The sequence below is a fragment of the Arvicola amphibius genome, chromosome 5 (genome assembly GCF_903992535.2).
Source record: "Arvicola amphibius chromosome 5, mArvAmp1.2, whole genome shotgun sequence".
In the NCBI taxonomy this organism is placed as follows: domain Eukaryota; kingdom Metazoa; phylum Chordata; class Mammalia; order Rodentia; family Cricetidae; genus Arvicola; species Arvicola amphibius.
Genome location: NC_052051.1, coordinates 63,904,545 through 63,929,918, shown reverse-complemented (window position 1 = coordinate 63,929,918; position 25,374 = coordinate 63,904,545). Strand labels below are relative to the sequence as shown.

The 25,374-nt window shown below is 34.2% G+C and overlaps 2 protein-coding genes across 2 annotated transcripts; one reads left to right on the top strand and one right to left on the bottom strand.

The window, feature by feature from the left end:
• Window positions 1-1,659: 1,659 nt before the first annotated feature.
• On the top strand, window positions 1,660-9,561 carry LOC119815232 (olfactory receptor 4F4-like). Its single transcript, XM_038331397.2, has 4 exons — window positions 1,660-1,719; window positions 5,655-6,593; window positions 7,126-7,134; window positions 9,430-9,561. Exons 1-4 carry the CDS (start codon window positions 1,660-1,662, stop codon window positions 9,559-9,561), a joined length of 1,140 nt encoding a protein of 379 aa, XP_038187325.2.
• A 7,288-nt stretch (window positions 9,562-16,849) lies between these two features.
• Window positions 16,850-17,794, bottom strand: LOC119815231 (olfactory receptor 4K3-like). The gene has a single exon (XM_038331396.1). It carries the CDS (start codon window positions 17,789-17,791, stop codon window positions 16,850-16,852), a length of 942 nt encoding a protein of 313 aa, XP_038187324.1. The 5' UTR covers window positions 17,792-17,794.
• Between the last annotated feature and the right edge of the window lie 7,580 nt (window positions 17,795-25,374).

Sequence of the window (25,374 nt, the reverse complement as noted above, 5' to 3'; positions counted from 1 at the left end):
TCTCTTTGTTTCTGCTTTACTGATTTCAACCCTCAATTTGACTATTTCCTCATGTCTACTCCACCTGGTTGAATTCATTTCTTTTTGTTCTAGAGCTTTCAAGTATTCTATTAAATCACTAGTATGGAATTTCTTCAACTTCTTTAAGTGGGCCTTTAGTATTATGAACTTTTCTCTTAGTGCTGCTTTCATGGTATCTCATTAGTTTGGTATGTTGTACCTTCATTTTCATTAAATTCTAGGAAGTCTTTAATTACTTTCTTTATTTCTTCCCTGACCCAGTGATGATTCAGTTGTGCACTGTTCAGTTTCTACATCTGTATAAGCTTTCTGGAATTTATTTTGTAGTTAAATTCTAACTTCAAACTGTGGTTATCTAATGAGATACAGGGATTTATTTCACATTTTTTCATCTGTTGAGATTAGCTTTTTGAATGTGTACATGGTCAATTTTATATAAGGTTCTATGACATGTTAAGAAGAATGTATATTCTTTTGTGTTTTGGTGGACTATTCTATAAATGTCTCTTAAGCCCATTTGACATATTAACAAAAAATCATCATGAAAAAAAAAGAAAAAAAAAACATCTGATAGTTCCCTTATTTTCTGTCTGGAAGAACTGTCTATTGATGAGAGAGGGGTGTTGAAGTCTTGCACTATTAGTGTGTGGAGTTTGATGTGTGATTTAAGCTTCAGCAGTCTTTCTTTTACAAATGTAGGTAAACTTCTATTTGTAATGTTCAGGTCTGAGGCTTCATCTTAATGGATTTTACTTGTGATGAATATAAAATGTCCTTCATCTATTTTGATTACCTTCAGTTTGATGTCTATTTTGTTAGATATTAGGATAGCTACACCAATTTGACAGCTTACAGAATGGGAAAAGACCTTTGACAACTCCACATCTGCCAGAATGCTGATCTCCAAAATATATAAGAAACTTAAGTAACTGGACATCAAAATGCCACATAGTCCAAAAATATATGAGGTAAAAATCTAAACAGAGACATCTCAACAGAAGAACCTCAAATGGACAAAAGACATTTAAAGAATTGTTCAGCATCCTTAGTCATCAGGGAAATGCAAAGCAAAATGACTCTGAGATACCATCTTACACCTGTCAGAATGGCTAAGATCAAAAACACTGAAGACTTCTTTTGTTGGAGAGGATGTGGTGTAAGGGGAACACTTCTCCACTGCTGGTGGAAGACAAATTTGTAAAGCCACTTTGGAAATCAATATGGTGACTTCTCAGAAAATTGGGAATCAAGCGACCTCAAGACCTAATGATACTACCTTTGGGAATATACACAAAGATTGCTCAATCATACCACAAGGACACTTGTCATCTATTTTCATTATTTGTCATATCCAGGATTTGGAAATAACCTAGATGCCTCTCAACCAAAGAATGGATAAAGACAATATGGTACACTTACCAATGGACTATTACTCCATGGGGAAAAAAACAAAGACATCATGAAATTTCCAGGCAAATGAATAAAAATAGAAACACATCATCCCGATTGAGGTAACCCAGAATCAGAAAGACAAACACAGTATTACTCACTCATAAGTGAATAATAGATGTAAATCAAAGGCTACTCAGACTGCAATCCATAGCTCCAGAGAAGCTAGGTAGCAAGGAGCACCCTAATATGGACACATGGATCGTCCTAGGAAAGGGAATTAGACAAAATCTCCTGGATAAACTGGAGGTGAGGTGGGGCAGTAAAGTAAAGGAATGGGAAATAAGAACATGAGATGGAAAAGGGGGGAGAAAGACACAATGGAAGAGCAATGAAAGATCAAATTTTATATAGGGAGTATTTTGGGGTTAGGGAGAAACCTGGTGATCATGAAATTCCTAAGAATCAACAAGGATAACCCCTTAGCTAAGACTCCTTTAGCAATAGCAGAGAGGGTGCATGAAATGGCCTTCCTCTGTAATCAGATTAGTGAATATCTGAACTAACATCAGAGAGCCTTCATCTAGTAACTGATGGAACCATAGACGGAGATCCACAACCAAGCACCAGGCCAAGCTCTGGGAATCGTATTGAAGACAGGGAGGAGGGAATATATGAGCATGGAAGTCAAGATATGATGGAGAAATCTACACAGATAGATGAGCCAAGCTTATGGAAACTTATGAATTATATACCAACAGCTGTGGCATCTCTATGGAACCAAATCAGTCACTCCATATGTGGGGAGACAGTGGTGGACCTTGTACTATATGAGAGGCCCCAGGTTTTAAGGCAAAAATTGATCCTTGATACATAAGTTAGCTTATGGGAGAACATTCTCTATGGTGGGACACCATGCTCAGTCTTAATGTAGGGTCAAGGGGCTTGGTCCTGCCCTATCTCATTGTGCCAGACTATGTTGACTCCCCATGGGAGTCCTTACCTGCTTGGAGGAATGGATGAGAGGGTCTGAACTGGGAGTGGTAAGCTGAGGGGTGAGGGGTAGAATTGTGTTTGGAATGTATAATGAAAATACAAATACATGATAAATAAATAAATTTAAAAAACAATTTCATGAAGGTGAGCAACCAAACTGACAAGGCTCACAGTGAGCCCGTCCATGCTGTAGAGTTCATGCTCATCGCCGTTGTCCTTGGTTTCTCAGTCCTCCTCCACGGTCAGCCACATTCAGAGAGTCCGGTTTGGTCCCCTGTTCCATCAGTCCCATTCCAACTGGACTTGGTGGTCTCCCGTTAGATCTGTCCCACCGTCTCAATGGGTAAACGCACTCCTCACGGTCCTGACTTCCTTGCTCATGATCTCCCTCCTTTTGCTCCTCATCAGGACCTTGGGAGCTCAGTCTGGTGCTCCTATGTGGGGCTCTGTCATTTTCTCGAACCCTGATGGCTCTTTGGCTTGGAGAGGGGCGGAGTGGGGGTATAGGTGGAGGGAGGGAGGGAAGGAGGAGGAGGAGGGGAAGAGACGGAAATTTTTAATAAAAAAATGAGAAAAGAAAACAATTTCATGATTTACAAAAAGACATGTATAATTTAAAGTAATTCAGAAGACTTAATTTCTGAAGTCAGATAGAATTTAGAAACCTTAACCTTTTATCTCAGCTCAGCTCATTTTGATGTCTATATGTTAATTAAAGTTGAAATATAAAACAAACTAATAACCAACTTTTAATATTAGTGAAGGAATTTTTTGTATGTCCTCTATATACTGGACATCAATGTCAAGCTATTTTTTAAACAAATCTAAATATTACTATTCACTGACTAATTAAAATGTCTAGATATTCATTTCTGATTGTTATTTAATTAATTTTACCATTTTCAGTCACACTTAGATTGAGTTGAAATAATTATCTAATAATCCAAGAAATTGTGACAATGTCACTCAACTCACAAGTAGACCATGTTTTCTCCAATGGCCAAGGGAAACTGGGACACTATAAGAGTCAGTCTCCCAAGTCAACTTGGGACTGCTTCTGCATCCTCGAAGGGTTTATGGCTACTGCATAGTGCTTATCATTGGCCAATCAGTTTGATTATTTGGAAAATTCACATAAAAGCCAATCTCGCAGACATGTTAATACTTTGAAAGAATATATAGGAGGGATTCAGCAATATTCTTTCTCTAACTATTCCTGTTGTCTCTTCTAGTTATGAAAGAGGTGAGTGGAACGACAAAATTAAAATTCAGCAGTACAAGCAACTGCCGGATAGATTTCAATGGGTAGTTAAATGCTTCACTTCTCTCCAGTAGAAATTCATTGTATAGAGTTCAATTAAGCCTTTAGCTTCAGAAAAAAAAGGTATGAAAAATTCTGTAGAGTTGCCTCAGATAATTTCAGTGATTAAGATGAGTTAATACTAATGACATAACCCATGTTAAGAGTCTTCTAGTAGCAATAGTTATTGCCTTCTAGAAATTATTTTCCTTAGGTAACATATTCCTTGCTCCCTATCTAATGGTTTTATATAATTCTTCTGTACCACATGTGCTCTCTCTGTGTATTTTTTGCTTGTTTTTATTATTTTTGCTTGTTTTTTTATATAATCCCAGTGAAACCTAATTTTCAACCTTTATTTCATATAAAAGTTACAATATGTCATGTTAGAACTGTAGAAATTCTGAGAATTATGTATTGGGTTGTAATAGTTTGAAAACAGAAAAATGAAATCCCAGAAGGTTTTCTTATATATCCAGGATCATGCAGAAGATCTGTGTTTAAAACCCAAAGTTCTGATTCCCATCCTTGTGAGTATAAAGATGTTTTCTTTATAAAAGAAAAGGAAAGAAACAAAAAAAAATATCAGGGAAAAGACACATGAAAAGCACAACATTTTAATGATTGAATTCAAAGTTAATATGATGGAAATGTTTCTCTTTAATCACACTTGAACCTTGGATATTACAATAAAATTAATATGCAAGATGCAAGAGAACCCCTTCAGTGAATGCAAATTTAATAATAAAATCAAATTTAATAATCATTCTTCTAAAACTTTTTGCGTCTTTTCAAGAGTCTCAAATTAACTCTGAGGCAACTGCACTGATAAAAGGCCACTTGATGAAGATTCCATTTTATCATTCTCCTATTAGCAATATAAATTCTGAAGGAATGACCCACAGTGAGTTTCAAAATTCCTCTTTCCTAAAAAGCAACACTGTAATTCTTGTTTTCTACTACGATGTATTTTGGGTTTTCTGCATCTTCATCCGTGGCATATTTACCATGGAGATATGATGTAGAATTTTTTCTTCTCTATCAGTGAAATAAAATATTTCAACATTTTGAAACAAACAAACAAACCATTCAAAACATCTTTAATTTACATAGTATGATTCTAAAAAAAGGCTTTAATGAACTAGTCACACCATAATGTATCTCACAATAGGAAACCTGTCTTTGACTATAGTCAGTGCTGGGATGATTTTATTTTGCTATGTAAAGAAGATATAAACATGAATTTCATTTATTTTATGATTAGATCTGTCCTTATATTTGGAAAAATAAAGTCACTAAGTTTCATGAAATTTTTTAATGAGTACTTTGACTCATAACTAGGAAGGAATAGAGAGATCTGGAAGAATAAACATAATTTCTAAGCAAACTGGGTTGTGATTAAATAAATCTCCCCAAATTAACAAATTACAGCATTTTCACAAGAAATTTAAGAAATATAACTCCTTATATCCTCATTTCTCCCATATAACATTACGCTCCATATCCACCTGTATTTTATATTATACATGTCTACTGTGTCTCAAACTCATTTTAAATCATATATTTTTGTTTATTTTTAGTCTATTTTCTACCTTTTGCATCATTTAGGTAATTTTTTCTCCTAAGAACTTAAACATAAAAAATCTAAGGAATGTTCTGTACACCATAGTATTTTGACTTTCAGAGGAAAAAGAAGTCAGTCGAGGATAAGAGTGGAGACAGAGAAAGCAGCAAGAACATTGTGTGAGGTTGGAGTTTATAACCATGGAGACAATGGGAGCCTTGGATACCTGAAGAAAAATGCAAGCAAAGAGAAACATTGTATAAATTATAAATTGTGTGTTTTGTTTAGGAGCTTTTATGGAGTAGATCATAATAAGTCCTTAATGAGTGAGCTGAGGGTAGAATTTGCACATAACACTGATTTCCTTTCCATTTCTTTTCCAAGGCATTTACAGAGACTCTCTTCTGGAATGAGTCAACAAGGGAAACAAATCACACTGTGGTGACTGAATTCATTTTTAATGGACTCTCTGATTCTCAAGAACTTCAGGTCTTCCTGTTTGCATTCTTTTTTGTTTTCTATGTAGGAATTGTGTTCGGCAACCTTCTTATTGTCACAACTGTGATTTCTGATTCCCACCTTCACTCTCCTATGTACTTCCTGTTGGCCAACCTCTCATTCATAGATCTGTCTCTGTCTTCTGTAACAGCTCCCAAGATGATTGGTGACTTTTTCTGCAAACGTAAGGTCATTTCTGTCAACGGCTGTCTTACACAGATATTTCTCCTTCACTTCTTTGGTGGGAGTGAGCTGGTTATCCTTATAGCCATGTCCTTTGACAGATATGTAGCAATTTGTAAACCTCTACACTACACTACAATTATGTGTAACAATGTGTGTATTGGCATTATGGTTGCTGCGTGGGGAATCGGCTTCCTACACTCAGTGAGTCAATTGGCCTTTGCAGTGAACTTACCCTTTTGTGGTCCCAATAAGGTTGACAGCTTTTATTGTGATCTTCCAAGAGTAGTCAAACTTGCCTGTGCAGACACATATAGGTTGGACATCATGGTCATTGCCAACAGTGGTATACTCACTGTGTGTTCTTTTGTTCTTCTAATCATCTCCTATACTGTCATTCTAATGACCATCCAGCGCCGCCCTTCTGATAGATCATCTAAGGCTTTGTCCACACTGACTGCTCACATCACAGTTGTTCTTCTGTTTTTTGGACCTTGTATCTTCATTTATGCCTGGCCCTTTCCCATTAGGTCATTAGATAAATTTCTTGCTGTGTTTTATTCTGTGGTCACTCCGCTCTTGAACCCCATTATATACACGTTGAGGAACACAGAGATGAAAATTGCAATAAAACGTCTAAGACAATGGAATTTAAGCTTTTGGGCAAAGTCTTAGATCTTTGTAGCTATGAGATTGAATAAAAGAAGTAGTTATTGAAGTTTTCAGCAAACTTTATGAAGAGTTTAACATTTCAGCTTTATGTCACTTAGTAATTGATAAAGAAGGTTCTCATATTATCTCAGTTTATTCTTACCTTACTTTTGTATATAGTTTCCAAATTAATAACACTAATTCAAAATACCATTTTACAAATTTTTAGAACAATTGAAGGTATTATGTTATTATTTGTGCCAACTCAGACTTTCTTGATACTTTGGGTTTTGAGATAACCAAAGGTATAAGCTGAACTATTTTACATTAAAGAAATTTTTATTTGATTCAGTTGTCCCAAAAAACATACTAAAAGAATTACTACCCACTTTACTAAAAGAAATGTATAAAGTCATAAGTGTTTCTATGCCAACTACAGAAAATCATAAATGATATTCCTACCTGGTAGCCATCTATGAATTGTCTCCTACTAATACAACAAGCCATAATCTATTAGTTCACTAGCAGGTATGTTAGGAAGACTGAACATTCTAATTCTTAATTCAAGTTAATAAAAAATATGTGATACAGCAACTGGTTGCAAAGTAGCAAAAAGAATTAAGAAGGTCCAGTGTCTTACCATGTTGGCACAAAGTACATCACTTATATAAATTTTTTTATTTTCCATTTTAAAGTTAAAAGATACAGGTTGAATTCTACTTAAACCATAATAAACATGAATATGGTTACTTATTTTTCTTTTGTAATTCTTGGTTTTTGCCTTAATAATGAGATCATAATATGCATTATAAATTGTTATTATGAGAAGTAATGAAGTATACATAAGACACAATATAAACATGTTATATGTTTACTATTCAGTTGTATTATAATATCCATGCTAATATTACTCTGTGTTAACATAGTCAAAAGCTTTCAAACTTTGGTCTATTACAACTTCCACCAAAAACAGTATAATTCTGATCTTAGTTGATGTTCGTTTGGGGCACTGTAGTTACAATGGAAATGTATACATTTAGGTGCAAATGAGTGTATTTGAGTGCATACTAATGTGCACATACTCTTCAGTCCTAGTGCGGGATTCCAAAGGTCAGGATAGAAGTAAAGGAAACTATAAGTTTTTATAACAAGTAATTCTGCCAACTCTTTTACCTTTCTTGTGATTGTTATGAAAATGGGCTAAAGTTGAACTTCATGTATATTGAGGAGCAAGCAATATAGTTGAATGATTTGTAATCTCAATGAACAAATAGAAATGAAAACTTAAGATAATAAAAGGTTTGAAATTATGCCGACATGAGTGACAAAAATAGTACAAATATCCAGAAAGATATTAAATCATATCAAAAACTTACCTATGACCTAAGCAGTGGTAAAATAAAAAAGCTATATGAAATTGGTGGAATAACTGGGGTAATATGAAATATGAGTTATTGGATCTATTTATTATTTCAGAGAAAAATTTATAACTTAACTCAAGATGTAACCCTGATTTAAAACTTTACAAATATTTATAAATTGAGTTATTGTCCTTATAATTCTTAAATATAGTTAAGTTTTCTGACAACAAAATGCATAATTTATTTTAATTTTGGATTAAACTACCTAAAAAGGAGGTAAATGATATATTTAATAACACACCAAGAGTAATAATTTTACTATTTAAATAACAGCACTTATTATATACATAAATATATAAGTATCTTTCACAAACTCTATAACCTAATAGAAAATTGGACAAAAGATATAATCTTATAGTTTATATGTAAGATAAAAACCATATTTACAAGAAAAAATGATTAAATTATTTCATGTTAAAATACATGAATGCTAAAATTATGCTAAATATTAGCTCTGACCTATGAGGTACATGATCTCAATATTTACTAATACAAACTAAGAATGGAACCATTGAGAAAGAAGAATTGCGAACTATACTTTTTAAAAAAGTTAAAATGGCACAATTTTGTGGTAGTGGTCAAAACATAACTTGCAAGTAATATGTATTGTAGTTTTATCTTTATCCAAGAGCTATCTTATCAAAAGCACAGAACAATCAGACATGAGACTAGAAACATTGAAATATCACATCAAATAATAAACTAATAAATGACAAATAATGAAATAATACTAAAATGAAGATCAGTAATAATTTGTTGCTTAAGTTATAATCATGGACTAGTAAACATCTGCAAAGCAAATGGGTCATTTCTCCAAATACTACAATGAAGCAATCTATAAGACATAGATTAGGTGATGTTAATAAAATGTCAAGAGTTGCTATAGAATGCTAATTTTATGTTAAAACAGAGAAACATGTATTATATACTTGTGTGATTAAAAAATATTTAATAAAGCATTTTAGATTATAAAATTGATATCAGCAAGAATAAGTAAGGTTATAAACTATACTAAACATCTTACAATTTGACTTGAGAATCAAAACTATTTTACATAATTAAAAATAAAGTGATTAGCACTAGGGAGGTGGCTGGCCAAGTAAGCACAACTACCTGAATTCAACTCTCATAACTCAGTGGAAAGACTCAACTTAATGGTATATGCATCTATACCCAGCTCTCTGGGGATCACTAGCCGGACTGCTTAGGATTATGGTGGGTAAGACAAATTGTTTTAAAAACCAAGCTGAATACCTCCAGACATGTCTTATGACCACCACATATATACACTCATATTCATACACAATTTCACACAGCAGCTTGTGTACATTAGTACACACACACACACACACACACACACACACACACACAAACACTGTAAAATTAAATGATTTGAAAAATTGCAGGGTCCATATGATGAAGAGACAGCTCAGGAGCTAAGGATGCTTTTTGATTTTTCAGAAGAATTGAGTTCACTTAGCAGAACTGTTGTCAGGCAGCTCATGGACTACAACTACAGCACCAAGGGATTTGAGTGAGTTCCAGGACAATGAGGGTTACACAGAGAAAAGCTTTTTGAAAAAAGGAACAATAACTTCAACTCAACACTAACTGCTTCAGAAAAGAAATCTCATGGTCATCTTAGTCCGTGCAGAAAAGTCACCTAGAGTTGTGAAAAATTCTCTGAAGGGACCAGGAAAGAAGAGAAATGACAAGCTACCACGGTAACTATGCTAAGTGGAAAACAGAGTATTATTTCTCAAACCTGGAGAGAGAAAAAGTTGTGAACCTGCTCTCTCCCTCTTACTCCATGTTATGCTTAAACTCTCAGTCAGAGTAAAAAGAGAAGGGACAGAAAAGAAAGGGATATCAATAGTAAATGAAGGAGTTAAATATATATATATATATATATATATATATATATATATATATATATATATATAATAAATTCATAAATTTAAAATACTCTCAAAACTCAACCAGAAAGCTGTTAAACCATAAAATATTTTCAGCAATGAGCAGGATATAAAGTAAACTTACAACAGTCAGCAAATTTTCTGTGTAACAGTAACAAACTTACTAAGACAGAAATCAAGGTGAATTTCCATTCACAATTTCAAAACAAATAAATTACCCAGGAAACAGTTTGAGCAAGATGTAAAAAGAAGACTGCTTGTTTATTTCCAGATGTTCAGACTCCTGAATTGACCACACAGAAACTATATTATTTGAAATACTCTTTGGCCAATAGCTTAAGTGTATTTCTGGATAACTTTTTTGCATCTTTTATTTATTTATTAATTAAATTTATCAGATTTTTAAAAATACTAATCCAAGTTTCCACTCCCACCCATCCTCCCATCCCTTTCACACAACCTCCCACCCCATCCCCATCTAATCCTCAGAGAAAGTAAGACACATTGCTTTGTGGAAGGTCCAAGGTTCTCCCTACTATATCTAGGCTGAGCAAGGTATACATCCAAACAGAATAGGATCCCAAAAAGCCAGTACAAGCAGTAGGGATAAATCAAGGTGCCACTCCAAGTGGCCCCTCAGTCTGCTCTAGCCACGCAACTGTCAACCACATTTAGAGGGACTAGACTAGTTTGGTCCTATGCTTGTTCCTTCCCAGTCCCGCTGGAGTTGGTGAGCTCCCTTTAGCTCAGGTAGACTGTTTCAGTGAGTGAACCCATGTGAACATCACATGTTCTTGACCTCTTTGCTCATATTCTCATTCCTTCCACTCTTCAGCTGGACTTTAGGATCTCTGTCCAGTGCTCTAATGTGGATCTCTGCCTTTGTTGCTATCTGTTGCTGGATGGAGGTTTTATGGTGATCATTAAGATAATCATCAGTCTGACTACAGGGCAAGTCAAGATCGGACTCCTCTCCTCTATTGTTTATGGTCTTAGCTGGGATCATCCTTGTGGATTTATGGGAATTTCTCTAGAGACAGGTTTCTGCTAACCCTATAATGGCTCCCTCAATCAAGATAACTCTTTTCTTGCTCTCACCTCTGTCCTTACTCCATCTTGACTATTCTATTCCCTCAAGTTCTCCTCAACCCTTCACTTCTCCCCTCCTCACCTCCCTTCTCCCCACTACCCTCATGCTCCCAATTTTGTCAGGCAATCTTGTCTGTTTCCAATTTTCAGGTGGGTTTATATATGTTTTTCTTTGGGTTCACCTTATTACTTAGCTTCTCTATGATCATGAACTATAGGCTCAGTGTCCTTTGTTTATAGCTACTATCTGCTTCAAGTGAGTACATACCATATTCATCTTTTTGGTTTTGGTTTACTTCACTCAGGATAGTATTTTCTAATTAATTCTAATTTTCTAATTTGCATCCATTTGCATGCAAAATTCAAGATATCATTGCTTTTTACTGCTGAGTAGTACTCTAATGTGCAAATGTGCCACATATTTTTTTAATCCATTCTTCAGTTGAGACACATCTAGGTTGTTTCCAGAATCTGTCTATTACAAATAATGCTGCTATGAACATAGTGGAACAAATGCTTTTGCAGTATGATTGAGCATCTTTTGGGTATGTGTCCATGAGTGGTATTGCTGGATCCTGAGGTAGGTTGATTCCCAATTTTCTGAGAAATCACCATACTGATTTCCAGAGTGGTTGTACAAGTTTGCAATGCCACCAGTAATGGATGAGTGTTCCCCTTACTCCACTCCTCTCAAGAATGAGCTATCATTAGTGTTTTTGATCTTAGCTATTCTGACAGATGTAAGATGGTATCTCAGAGTTGTTTTGATTTGCATTTCCCTGATAGCTAAGGATGTTGAACATTTCCTTAATTGTCATTCAGCCATTTGAGATACTTCTGTTGAGAATCCTCTGTTTAGTTCTGTACCCCACTTTTTAATTGGATTATTTGGAATTTTGATATCTAATTTCTTATGTTCTTTATTATTTGTAGATCAGTCCTTGGTCTGATGTGGAGTTGTTGAAGATCTTTTACCATTAAGTAGGCTGCCTTTCTGACTGTGTCCTTTTTTTACAGAAGCTTGTCAGTTTCAAGAGATCCCATCTATTTATTGTTGGTCTCCATGTCTGTGCTACTGAAGTTATATTTAGAATGTGGTCTCCCGTGCATTGAAGACTACTACCCACTTTCTCTTCTATCAGGTTCAGTGTGGTTGGATTTATATTGAAATCTTCAATCAATTTGGACTTAAGTATTGTGCATGGCTATAGATATGTATCTATTTTCATTCTTCTACATGTTGACACTCAGTTATACCAGCACCATTTGTTGAAGATGCTTTATTTCTTCCACTCTATAATTTTAGCTTTTTTTCTCAAAAATCAGGTGTTCATAGGTGTGTGGATTAATATCTGTATATTCAATTTGGTTACATTGGTCAAACTCTCCATTTTTATGACAATACCAAGCTGTTTTCAATACTGTAGCTCTGTAAATAGAGTCTCATGCCAGGGATAGTAATGTCTCTGGAAGTTTCTTTATTACACAGAATTGTTTTGGATATCCTAGGTTTTTGTTTTTCCATATGAAGTTGATTATTGTTCTTTCAAGGTCTGTGAAGAATTGTGTTGGGATTTTGATGGGGATTGCATTGAATCTACAGATTGCTTTTGGTAAGATAGCCATTTTTACTATGTTGATCCTACCCATCCAAGAGCATGGGAGATCTTTTCGTTTTCTTCTACCTCTTCAATTTCTTTCTTCAAAAACTTAAAGTTATGGTTAAATAGGTCTTTCACTTCTTTGATTAGTGTTGCCCCAAGATATTTTATGTTATTTATGGCTATTGTTAAAGGTAATGTTTCTCTGTTTTCCTTCTCAGCTTCTTTTTCTTTTGTGTATAGGAGGGCCACTGATTTTTTTTTAGTTCATCCTATATCCTGCCACATCATTGACAACATTTATCAGCTGTAGGAATTCTCTGGTAGAGTTTTTGGGGTCACATATACACTATCGTATCATCTGAAAATAATAAAAATTTGACTTCTTCCTTTCCAATTTGAATCCCCTTGATCTTCTTTTGTTGTCTTATTGCTATTGCTAAAACTTTAAGAAGTATGTTGAAGAAATATGGAGAGAGTAAGTTGACAGCTTTGTTCTGTTCCTGATTTTAGTGGAATAGCTTTGAGTTTCTCTCCATTTTATTTGATGTTGGCTGTATATTGCATTTACTATATTTAGATATATTCCTTGTATCCCTAATTTCTCTAAGACCTTTATCATGAAGAGGTGTTGGATTTTGTCTAATGCTTTTTCAACATCTAATGAAATGATCATGTTTTTTTTCTTCCAGTTTATTTATATGATGGATTACACTGATAGATATTTGTATGTTGAACCAGCCCTGAATCTCTGGGATGAAGCCTACTTGATCATGGTGGATTATTTTTTATGAGATCTTGGATTCAGTTTGCCAGTATTTTATTGAGTATTTTTGCATCCATGTTCATGAGTGGGACTGGTCTGTAATTCTCTTTCTTGGTTGAGTCTTTGTGTTGTTTTGGTATCAGGAAAACTGTCACCTCAGAAAAAGCTTTTGGCAATGTCCCTTCTGTTTCTTTTATGTCAAACACTTTGAAGCGTATAGGTATTAGTTCTGGTAGAATTATGCACTAAAATCATCCAGCCCTGGCCTTTTCTTGGTTGGGAGGTTTTGATGACAAGAGGCTATTTCTTCCATTTTATAGGTCTATTTAAATTGCTCACCTGTTCTTGATTTAATTTTGGTATATGGTATCTATCTAAAAAAATGTCCATTTCTTTTACATTTTCCAATTTTTTGAAATACAGGTTTTTGTAGTATGACCTAATGATTCTCTGAATTGCCTCAGTGTCTATTGTTATGTCCCCCTTTTCATTTCTGGTTTTGTAAATTTGGATATTCTCTCTTTGCATTTTGATTAGTTTTATAAGGGTTTGTCTAGCCTGTTGATTTTCTCAAAGAACCAGTTCTTTGTTTTCATTGATTCTGTGTATCTTTTTGTTTGTTTGTTTGTTTCTATTTTGTTAATTTCAGCCCTCAATTTTATTATTTACTGTCTTCTACTACTAATATTAATATTGTGTATATTTAAGATGAAGAGTAATGTTTTGACATATTTTTACTCCATGAAATAATGTCCACAATGAAGTTAATAAACAAATTGGATTTTTTTTAATTTACCAGTGATTTTGTATATATGTATGTAGGGAGAAGTCTTTGGAACCTACATCTATGTAAGCAATTCTAAATTGTATAACACTATTTAAATGAAATGGAAATGAAGTGTCCGGCAATGGTACCTATAGCATAACAAACTCTGCCAGGCCACAGACCACATGGCCAGGGGTATTAAGAGCTCTGGCCCTTGAAGTTCTGCAGGCTTCACGCAAAACACTCTCCTCCAATATGCTCCATCATTGCTCACCCCACCCTGTACCAGGACCCTCACTGCCAACACTTAAGCACAAATGACCAGTTCTGGATGCAGTCCTACCTCTCCTATTATTCTTTTCACTTTGCTACAAAAATCTCACCACACCTCCTACTCACTGTCCTTACTTGGAACTTCAGCCAAATGGTCTGAAAACTCATTTTTAAAAATTCAACTAACAACCTAACTTTAGAAGCCAAGACCTATCTTAAATCCATAAATAATATTGGAATAATACTTCCAAAGAAATCATCAATCATATAGCAATGGTCACCAACAAGAATAATTAGGAAGTAAAGGATAGACAAAGCATCCCTGAGCAAAAAAGGAAAGTGTTCCTTGGAATATTAGACATGAGCTTAAACTATACTACACTGCCATGGTAATCAAAGCAAACTCCATTTGGAGGTTCTTCAGTGTTAATCATATTAAAGTAAGTGAGTTGTAGCTGCAAGAAGCATACATGTCACACTGTCAAGAATAGCCTCATGTTATTAAAATATTTTAAATGCCATGTTATGTAGGTCTTTGAAGTGTTTAAAGACCACATATCTATGTAAAATATCTTTTAACCTTGAAAACATACCTAATGTGATTATAAAGTTGATAATTATAGATGACTAACTACTAACCTGTATTTTTATATACTTTACACTTTTAAATGAGCTGTGTACGAACAATACCCAAAGCAAGAATAGAAATGTACATACAGAATAATGAAATTAACTTTAATTTTGTTTCAATAAACCAAAATCCATATCAATGTAAAGTATTTTAAGATTAAGATTTGTGGTTTTTGGATTAAAGTAGATTTAAAATATACTTTTATCTTATTTCTATATCATATCCTTTTTTAATTTATAAAGAGATATTTCAATTTAAATCTTTTTAAGCCTTTTGTCTGATTATGACCAATAACAAGTTGTAACAAACTACCTCCCCTTAAATGATAACAAACATCCATAACCCATCTTTTGGGAATGTGGACATTGCTTTCTCTAAACTACTTCATACTGTCTGATTTCTGTTATCATTGGGGGAACATTGAGAAAACTGGGATAATGATGAAATCCTGGCTGGTGCAGTCCATAACGTTGTACTATCTCAGTCAATAGCCTTGAAGCTCTTTTTGATGCAGAACTTGAGGAGATAATAACACGGGCATTGTGAAATGCTGGATTACCTGCACTATAAATTTTTATTAGTATGTGGTCCTCTTGTCCTGAAAATATATTCACTTTCAAAGGTAGAATACTTTATAAGTATAAATATGTGCTGTGCACAGTCAGTTGATTTTTTTGTTTTGTTTTGCTTTCTGTCTGAGCAGGTAAAATGTACATAATGTGTCCTGTAATTACTCTGTGTTTTTTTTTTTTATTTTTGTAGATACAGTTTTCTAGTGTCTTCCCTGATCAAACCTGATTTTCATTAACCCAGAATGAATCCACATCTTCTCATTTCCTGTAGAAATAAAAGCATAGCCTCTCCCCCAAAGTAACACACATTTTGACTTATATTTTGTAGTCAAGATATTTTTAAAATATATAGGCTGGTTTAATTATAATCCAGTGTATCTTAGTAACTAATAAATTCAAAGACAACCCAATAACATACAGAAGCCAGACTCTCTGTGTATTTCCCATCTTTATGTGTTTTTTCCTTTTATATTATTTTTTCCTTTTTTAACAACTTTATTTTATTATTTTAAAATCATTCATTTCTTTTTTATGACTATCTAATCATTTTTTTCTCTCTCAAGCCTTTGTACCTTTCTAAATATAACCTGTTTGCAGAGTTTGTTTTTTCTGTTTGAAATTGTCTTTGTTGTGTATCTATTATCTCTTTATTACCACATGAGCCTTTAGACTGCTAAGCCACATGGCTAAGACTTCTGCCTTTGTTTTGATGGCTGGCTCCACCCTGCTTGATTCCTAGAGAACCTAGCTTCATGGCAAAAACACCAGCAAGTTTCACTACCCCAACTCTTAGAAAATTTTGGGTCTACCTTGCATCCAAGTAGTACATCACCTGCCACTCATAAGCCCCATTTCTGGCAGCAGAGCCTCTTTAAAAAGTTGCACACATTTTATTCTGCTAGCTTTGAGCCAGGCAGGAAGCCTTCTCTTAATGGAGCTACACTTCTACTTGCTGCTAGCCTACATATGGAAGGGCAGTTTCCAAGAAGTCAAGTTTGACTGTTTTTGTGTGTTTAGAACCCTTTCCTAAGTTTGGTCAAGTCCTATGTGGAAATTCTGACCCAATGTTGGCAGAACATAGATTAATATAAATGTGTTAATTATAGTTATAAAAACTAGCTAGTAACAAGCCTGAGCTATCAGCCAATCATTTCTAATTAAGATTAAGCCTTTGTGTCTGTTATTTGGGAAATGAAAGGATAGAAAGTCTGCCTACAAAGAAGTTCCCTTAGAATGGAGAAAGTTGCTTATGAACCTTTTCATAGCATTTTTCATCTCTTTATTTCTCAGTGTATAAATGGCTGGGTTTAGGAGAGGTGTAAAAACAGAGTAAAACACAGCAAAAAATTTGTCCAACCAGGTGATATTGAGTGGCCACACATAGATGAAGATACAGGGTACAAAAAATATCATAACTACTGTGATGTGGGCACTGCATGTGGACAGAGCCTTAGATGCACCAGATTTAGAGCTCTGGCGAACAGTGATAAGAATGTATGTATAGGAAATGAGCAACAGAATGAAACATGTTACAGCCACAACCCCACAGTCAGCATTCATTAATGTATGTAAATCATGAGAATCTATGCAGGCTAATTTGATTACCAATGGCATATCACAGAAAAAGCTGTCAATTTCTTTTGGGCCACAAAAAGGTAACCGGACAATCACGACTATGTAACTTAAACCATGTATGAATCCAGTGGTCCAGGAAGTCAACACCAACCCAATGCATCTTTTCAGGTTCATAATGGTGAAGTAGTGGAGTGGTTTGCAGATAGCCACATAGCGGTCATAAGCCATCGCCACCAACAGTACCATCTCTCCTGCAGCAATGCAATGGGCAAAGAAAACCTGGGACATGCAGCCTGCAAATGAGATGGTCTTGTTTTCCCTGAGGAAGTCTGATATCATCTTTGGAGTAGTAATAGAAGAGAGCCACATATCGACAAAGGACAGATTGGCCAACAAGAAGTACATGGGAGAATGGAGATGGGGGTCAGTGGTGATTAAAACAAGGATGACAATATTTCCAGACACGATGAGCAGATAAAGTACCAAAAACATCACAAAGAGTATGACCTGAACACTCTGTGAGTGCGCAAGTCCCCAAAGTATAAATTCAGTCACCACAGACTGATTGCCTCCGTCCATTTCACTCAGTGAGCCCTCAGAAGTGATCTACAAATTAAGAAAAATTATGAATTAGCTATATGAGGAAGGCTACTTCCTTTATAGAACTTTATAGAACATTCATTTTGAAACTTACCGAGACAAAATAAATAAACATAAACAGAAATCTAAAGCAACTGTGAGTGGCACTGTTGCCCAAGTGAAAGCTAAGGAGCCAAGAGCAGCTCCCCATGAAGAGAAGCATCAGGTGTGACTGTTACCCATATGCTCTATCAGGAATTTTTTTCATTTAACAGAGCAATACAGAAGCAGGACAGCAATGTGAAAACCAAAAAACGAAAGAAAGAAAAATATGTGGTTTCTTAAATAAGTGGTCTGAATTTGTCACTAGCAATCATAACATTTCACAATGAAAATAAGAGTTAATATTGAAAACTGGTGTAGAGTTGCATTTGAACAACAGTGCAAATGGTCTGATAGGATGCTAAAATTTTTGGTTTTATGCTTAATTATCTCATTGGGCACAGGTAGAATTATTTCTGTGACATTAGTAATTTTAAATTTTAGCTTAAAATTATAAAGTCGATGATTTGAAAAACTCAGTGAGGAAGCATAAAGAACAGAACACCATATAAGATGCACATAGATACCAGGCTATAATGTACAAACCAGGTTCACAAGCTGGGTGGTGGAAGCACACACCGTTAATCCCAGAATGTGGGAGGCAGAAGCAGGTAGATCCTTTTGGGTTCGAGGTCAGCCTTATCTGATTTGGTTCCAGGACAGGATCCAAAGCTACAGAGAAACCCTGTCTTGAAAAACGAAAAAACAAAACAAACAAACAAACAAAAACCAAGTTCACAGTTGTTCTTTAATAAAAGTATATCATTGAAGTTATCTACTCAACTAAACTGATTAACAAAATACCACTGCAAATACCTGTAGGAACAGATTGACCAAAGAACACAACAATGCGTATTCAGATCTGAACTCTGAAAATCACAATTAGTTCAATCTTAGCAGTATAATATTCGATCTTAAGTTTAATAAACTAATCTTGAGAGCCCTTACATTTTGAAATATTATAGTTTCCTGACATGAGCAATATATCATTCGTCATCAATCTACATCAGTATATTTTTTCATTTATCTACTGATCACCTTTGTTCTTTTAAAGAGCAAAATAAATTACATAAACAAGCAAGCATAGCTGTTTGTTAACTGCCATCTTTTGATGAGTATGATATTATACTTTAGTAACCAACATTTACTCACATCAAAGCACAAGCAGGGGGCTTACACCTGAATTCATCATCAGGATTATTTTACATTTCCATTTTCTAAGGACTGAGAGGGGTGGAGTAAGAAAGAAAGCCAAGAAAGTTCTGAAAATGCCAGGTAACATAGCCATCTGCTGCAGGAGCATGATGGCAGGTAAGTAAACACATGTGCCTTTCAAAGATTTACCAAATGGCTAAGGAAAAGACAGCAATTATACAGCAGAATTCTTGTTCCTTGAAACTTTTTATTTTTCAACCTTTCAAAAACTTTCTGGCCAACCTGAATTATTTGGTTTTGTTTTTATTATTTCTTTAATTTTTAATATTATAAATATAACACTTCTTTCTTCCCTTTCCTATCTCCAGAATCTTCCAAATACTCTTCTATGTTCTCCTTCATATTCATGACTTCTTTTTTAATTGTTTTAGCATAAATGCATACATATACATATATATATGCATGTGTGTTTTACATAAAAATGTGTTTATATGTATATATATACTTTTTTTGGTTTTTTTTGAGACAGGGTTTTCCCTGTAGTTTCTAGAGCCTGTCCTGGAACTAGCTCTTGTAGACCAGGCTGGCTTCGAACTCAGAGATCCGCCTGCCTCTGCCTCCCGAGTGCTGGATTAAAGGCGTGTGCCACCCACCACCCCGCTATATATACTTATATATATACTTATATGTATATATATATTTTAAACTGCTCAGTCTGTATGATGTTTCTTGTACATATGTTCAGGGTTAGCCATTTGGAGTTGCAGAATCAATTAACATCTTTTTCTTTTTTCTTTTTTTAATTAAATTAATAATTTTTACAAATTTTCACCTCTTCCCCTCCTCCCATTTTCTTCTCCCTCCCCCCATTCCTCCCCCCCTCTCCAGTCCAAGGAGCAGTCAGGGTTCCCTGCCATGTGGGAAGACATTCTTTTTCTTTAGGAAGACTTCTTCTCCAACTCTCAGTAACCTTTAGATCGGCAGTGTTTCTTTGTTGAAGCCTCTTGGGTTTTTCCCATTCCGTTTTAGCATGTCTATTGGTGTTGGGTTTGTTGAGCTCAATATTGAAAATCATGAGAGAACTGTACTCACTAAGAGAAAGTAATCATTTACAGAGCTATGTCAGACTGTCCTTTGGGACCTCTGCTGCAAAGTAGAACCATGTCTCAAGTAATGCCTTTTAAATAGTCTCCTCTAGTATTATAGAATAGGACACTACTGTATCCGACCTCTGTGAATGCAAAGTATCTTATAGCTACTTTCTGATACATAGGAGTGACCATAATTTAACAGACTTATTTTAATGATATTATTCAGATTGCTATGTTTCCATGTGATGATTGAGAAGCTAGTATAAATGGTCCAAATAATAGAATAGCTTAAAGATTGTTAACCATTCAATTTAATAATGGGTTATAAAATACATAATAAAGTGTACACATAATAACAAGAATCCAAATTACGTGTATGTTGAAACAATTTTATTTTTTAAAGTTAAGGCCAAGGATTTTTAATGCTCAATTTGAAATCATTGTGTAACATATGACTGTATACACACACACACACACACACACACAGATGTGTGTGTATTTGCATATATGTATTTATTGGAACATATTATATATTTGCACAAATAGATTTATAGATATTAACATACACATACAATAATCACCTTTCTTTAAATATTTGCTACTATTTATTTGAGATATACCCATTTGGCAGCTATGAAGTATATAAATAGAAAGGACACATTCAGTATGTAAATTGTTTTTCAGGATCATAACAACTACTTCACCCTTCTATTTTTTTGCCCATGATCTATCAGTATTTTCAAAAGACCTAATGAAATATACTGTTGTTAAAATGTTCGCTTGTAATTCTTAATCTGAATTAGTAATAATTCTCCCTAGAAAATCTATATGGATTACATGAAATAAATAAAAAATTAATGAACATAAGCAAACTGAACAATCATCTTAAGAATCTAAAAGCAAATTAATATTTTATTTATTTTTCAATTTTGTTTGTTTTGTACTGATTGGCCTTCCATCAAAATACTAAAGTTGTAACAGTCTCAATATTTGAATTCTTGTATTTATGGTTATGTCATAATTACACAACTTAAGAAGATAAAGAAGATAGCATGTGATAGATACTGATAACTGTGTTAAATAATCCCATATAAATTGAATATATAACAATCTTAAGCTATTGCAATATTTGGTACATTTTTACTAGCTTCTCAAACATCACATGGAAACAAAAACATTCTGAATAGTAGTAGCTTTTAATACCTTGCTTTGTTGGCAGATTGTTGCTGGTTGTGGATTTTTTACTATATATGTTTTGTTCTGTTTTTTGGTTGTATATTATTTTACTTTTAAAATATGCTTTAATTGGAGTAGAATCACATAAGTTTTCCTCTTCCCTTTCCTTCCTTAGTGTTTCCCAAGTGCCCCACATATTTTCCCATGCTACCTTCTTAACTGTGTAGCCCATTTCTTTGATGTTTATTGCTACATACAAAGTTTATGTATGTATATGTATGCACAAAGGCATATACATAAATATGTTGAGTCCATTTTTGCAGTTGTATATGGTTTCAGAACTGACCACTTGGCATTTGACAAGAAAATTAGGGGACTCATTCCTACAAAAATTAATTCTCTTTATCCTAGCAGACAATAATTGTCAGAAAATTTAAATCTGATTTTCTTAATTTCCAATTAACTGCTTTATTTTACTCTTATTTTTATGCTGAAAGTTATCTTATCTACTATGCAGTCTTTTTTTTTTTAAAGTATATTTTATCCAGTTAAGAAGTAGGGTCAATGTTAGCAAGTATTTTATTTTATGGATTATCAGATAAAGAAATATGATATTCTGGATGTAGATATTAGAATACATGAAATAGGAGAGGTAGATAAATATTTTAATTGGCCTCTAAGAATAACAGAGGACAAAGAAAACCATTCTCAATTCCACACATAGGGTATGGCTAAAAAGAGATAACCAGAAATATTTTAAGAATTATCTTATGAAAGAATATCAGAGAGATGAGATAACTTACCATATTCAAAATTATCTTTCAGATCAGAAAGAAAATTTATTTAATGTGTGCCTATGAAGATCATCCATATGGTGTAGAGACCACGTCTTGCCCTCATTTAGACCTATATTTGCCTTCTGAAGTTGTCCCAAGGGTAAAATTCACTTGTTGTATGTTCTGACCAAAATGAGAATTGGTGAAGATAATTACTTTGGACATCAATTAGGGATTTTTTTCTGCTTAAGGTGATACTGATGTTACCTTTTTTTGAAAAGAGAAAGTGACTAAGCCCCTCTTAGTTATCCCAGCTTTGATTAAATTAGACAACTTTTCAAAAGTATGCTCTTCACAGATAAGGACTAATGAGAGGCTTCATGATTTCTAGTCTCTTAGTGTATGTATATACTCAAAGGTGATCAGTTTTGAAGGTAATGCAACCATTTTCTGTAAAAATGTAAGATATGACCAGAACAAAGCCCATGCTCTGAAAGTAATCATGTCAAATCTGCATCAATTCTTTGTCGCATGATGTGCTCCATAATTGTAGTGATACTGGCAAGAAATGCAAGTGGATGCCACGAATATTAACTCCATGGAATAAACAATTCTTCTATTGTTTTAGAAAACTAGAAAGTATACCTTTCACTTCAATTTTAATTTCACTTTCAGATTGGAGTTGCAGTACCTACCGCGGAAAACAAAATTAAAGTGCTACAGTAATTTTTTTCCAGTTGGTATATCTAAATTGTAATTATCAGCATATTACTGCACAAGTTATCATGTTATTTTGTTGATAAACTGTACATACATGTGTACAATGTAACTTTATTAACATCTTTATCCAAATGAGACAATAGTGAATATTAGTAGAAATTTCTTATAAATATTGTGTGATGCCAACAGGCATAATATAGACTTCTATTTACCTAAAATAAGGGAAAATGACAAGAACCTGTTCTTTTTTTTAATTTTTTTTCTTTTCTCTCCCCATTCCCCCCCCCCCCCATCCCACACCACCCCTATATTCCCATTTTTTGTCCGGCAATCTTGTCTACTTCCAGTATCCAGGAGGATAACTATATGTTTTTCTTTGGGTTCACCTTCTTTTTTTTTTTTTGTTCTCTACACTATGTTAAGTTCTGGGTTCACCTTCTTATATAGCTTCTCTAGGATTTTTTATGAATTATAGGCTCGATGTCCTTTATTTATGGCTAGAAACCAATTATGAGTGAGTACATCCCATGTTCATCTTTTTGGGCCTGGGTTACCTCACTCAGGATGGTGTTTTCTATTTGCATCCATTTGCATGCATGTTCTTAAGTGTACATTAAGGTAGGTGAATAAGAATATCAACAATAGTAAAACTTACAAGTGTTCTTTCTAGCCTGGCTTTTTCAATGACACTATATATTGTCATTACACAGACTGTAGTATTTTGAATTGTGCAAAGCCTGTTTATTTCCCTCTATTATAACAGAATAATTTTCTTCCTGTGGTAGTCTTCCTCAAATGATTCACAGAAAAAGACAAATGCTTTAATGTGCTTCAGAAGATTTATCGTCTAAAGTTATGCCACCAAAGTCTGAAAATTTTATTTAATGTCCCAGCTCCAAAACTGAAATTCTCAGGTAGAAGAGTTTATATATGAATCCTTCAGAGGAAACCAGAACACATGGTGACTAAGGAGCACAAATTGAGACATATCTTGACTGTGTTTCTCAGATAGAACTTAGAACTATTAGTGGTTTCTCTTAGCTCATTTTAATGTCTTCATGATAATTAAATCTGCAAAATAAAAAAAATAAGAACTGAGACTTTCTAATATTTAGTCACAGATTTTTCTATATATTCTCCAAATACTGATATTCAATACTTTAAATGATTCTCTATTTTTAAAATCATTTACTGCCTGAATAATCTTCCTAGATATTAATTTCTCAATACTATTTTATTTTTCTGACTGTGCTTTGATTTATTTCTTTGTTTTGCATTCACACTTAGATTAAATGAGATGCTAAAATTATCCATTGACCCAAGAAATTATGGCAATGTCCCTCATATCAGGAATAGCCCATTTTTCTTTTATTGGCCAAAGGAAAACATGTGACACCATAGGGCAATTTGTTCTTTCAACCTAACTCAGGCTGCTTTTGGATTGAGGAGCAGTTTCTAGTAACTGCATGTGCTGTTTACCATTAGCCAAGCAGGATTCTCAGAAGGACAATTCACATAAAAACCATTCCCCAGATATGTTAATGCTTTGAAAGTAGAGAGATTCTGTACTATTCTTTCTCTTAAAACTACTGTTGTCTCTTCTAGCTGTTAAGAGGTAAGTGGGATGATAAAAAATTGTACATCAGTAAAAGCAACTACAGTGTAGAATTTTATTCATATGTCAATGCTATCAGTAGAAATTCATTGTGACAAATTCAATTATGTTACATTCCCAGGAAAACAATTGGAAAATCCTGTAAGGTTGCCTTAAATACTGACAAGAATTTGCATTAGTAATATTAAAAAGAATAATCCTTGCAATGAATATTCAAATGTCAATAAATATTGACTCCTACAACCAATTTTCTGGAGTTAATATTTCCTCTCTATATATACACTGATTTCATGTAAATTTCTTTTTGCACAAAATCTAGCAATTTCTTGTCTATGTCCTTTTTTTAATAATACCCAATTTGGAAATTTTCATTCAAATACAAGCTGCAAGCAATTATGGAAATTCTAAGAACCGTTAACAGTGTCATCCCATTTCAGAAACAATGTTTTCCAAATAATGTATTTTTCATATTGGCTATTCAGACATATTTTTCCTTAAATACATATTTTAGACTAATATTTTTAATTCTTCCAGTAAAATGTTATTTGTTTTCCTCTTTTTTATTTCTCTATTCAAGAATTTACACTTCTTCCCCTCCTCCCATTCCTCTCCTGCTCCCCCACTCATCCTCCTTAAGAGAGGGCAGGGAACCCTGCCCTGTGGGAAGTCCAAGGCCCTCCCCTTCCATCCAGGTCTAGGAAGATGTGCATCCATATAGACTAGGGTTTCAAAAAGCCATTACATGCAGTAGAATCAGTTCCCAGTGTCATTATCGATGGCTTTTCAGTCCTCCCCCATTGGCAGCTACATTCAGAGAGCCCGGTTTGATCACATGCTTGTTCATTCCTGGTCCAGCTAAATTTGGTGAGCTCCCATTAGATCAGGCACACTGTCTTGGTGGGTGGACAAACTCCTCACGGTCCCGACTTCCTTGCTCATCTTCTCCCT

Excerpts from the sequence above, each read along its gene's own strand:
- LOC119815231 (XM_038331396.1), bottom strand. The coding sequence starts at position 17,791 with ATGGACGGAGGCAATCAGTCTGTGGTGACTGAATTTATACTTTGGGGA.
- LOC119815232 (XM_038331397.2), top strand. The coding sequence starts at position 1,660 with ATGGACACATGGATCGTCCTAGGAAAGGGAATTAGACAAAATCTCCTG. Across the intron at positions 1,720-5,654 it reads ATCTCCTGGATAAACTGGAG|GCATTTACAGAGACTCTCTT; the intron begins GTGAGGTGGGGC and ends TTCTTTTCCAAG.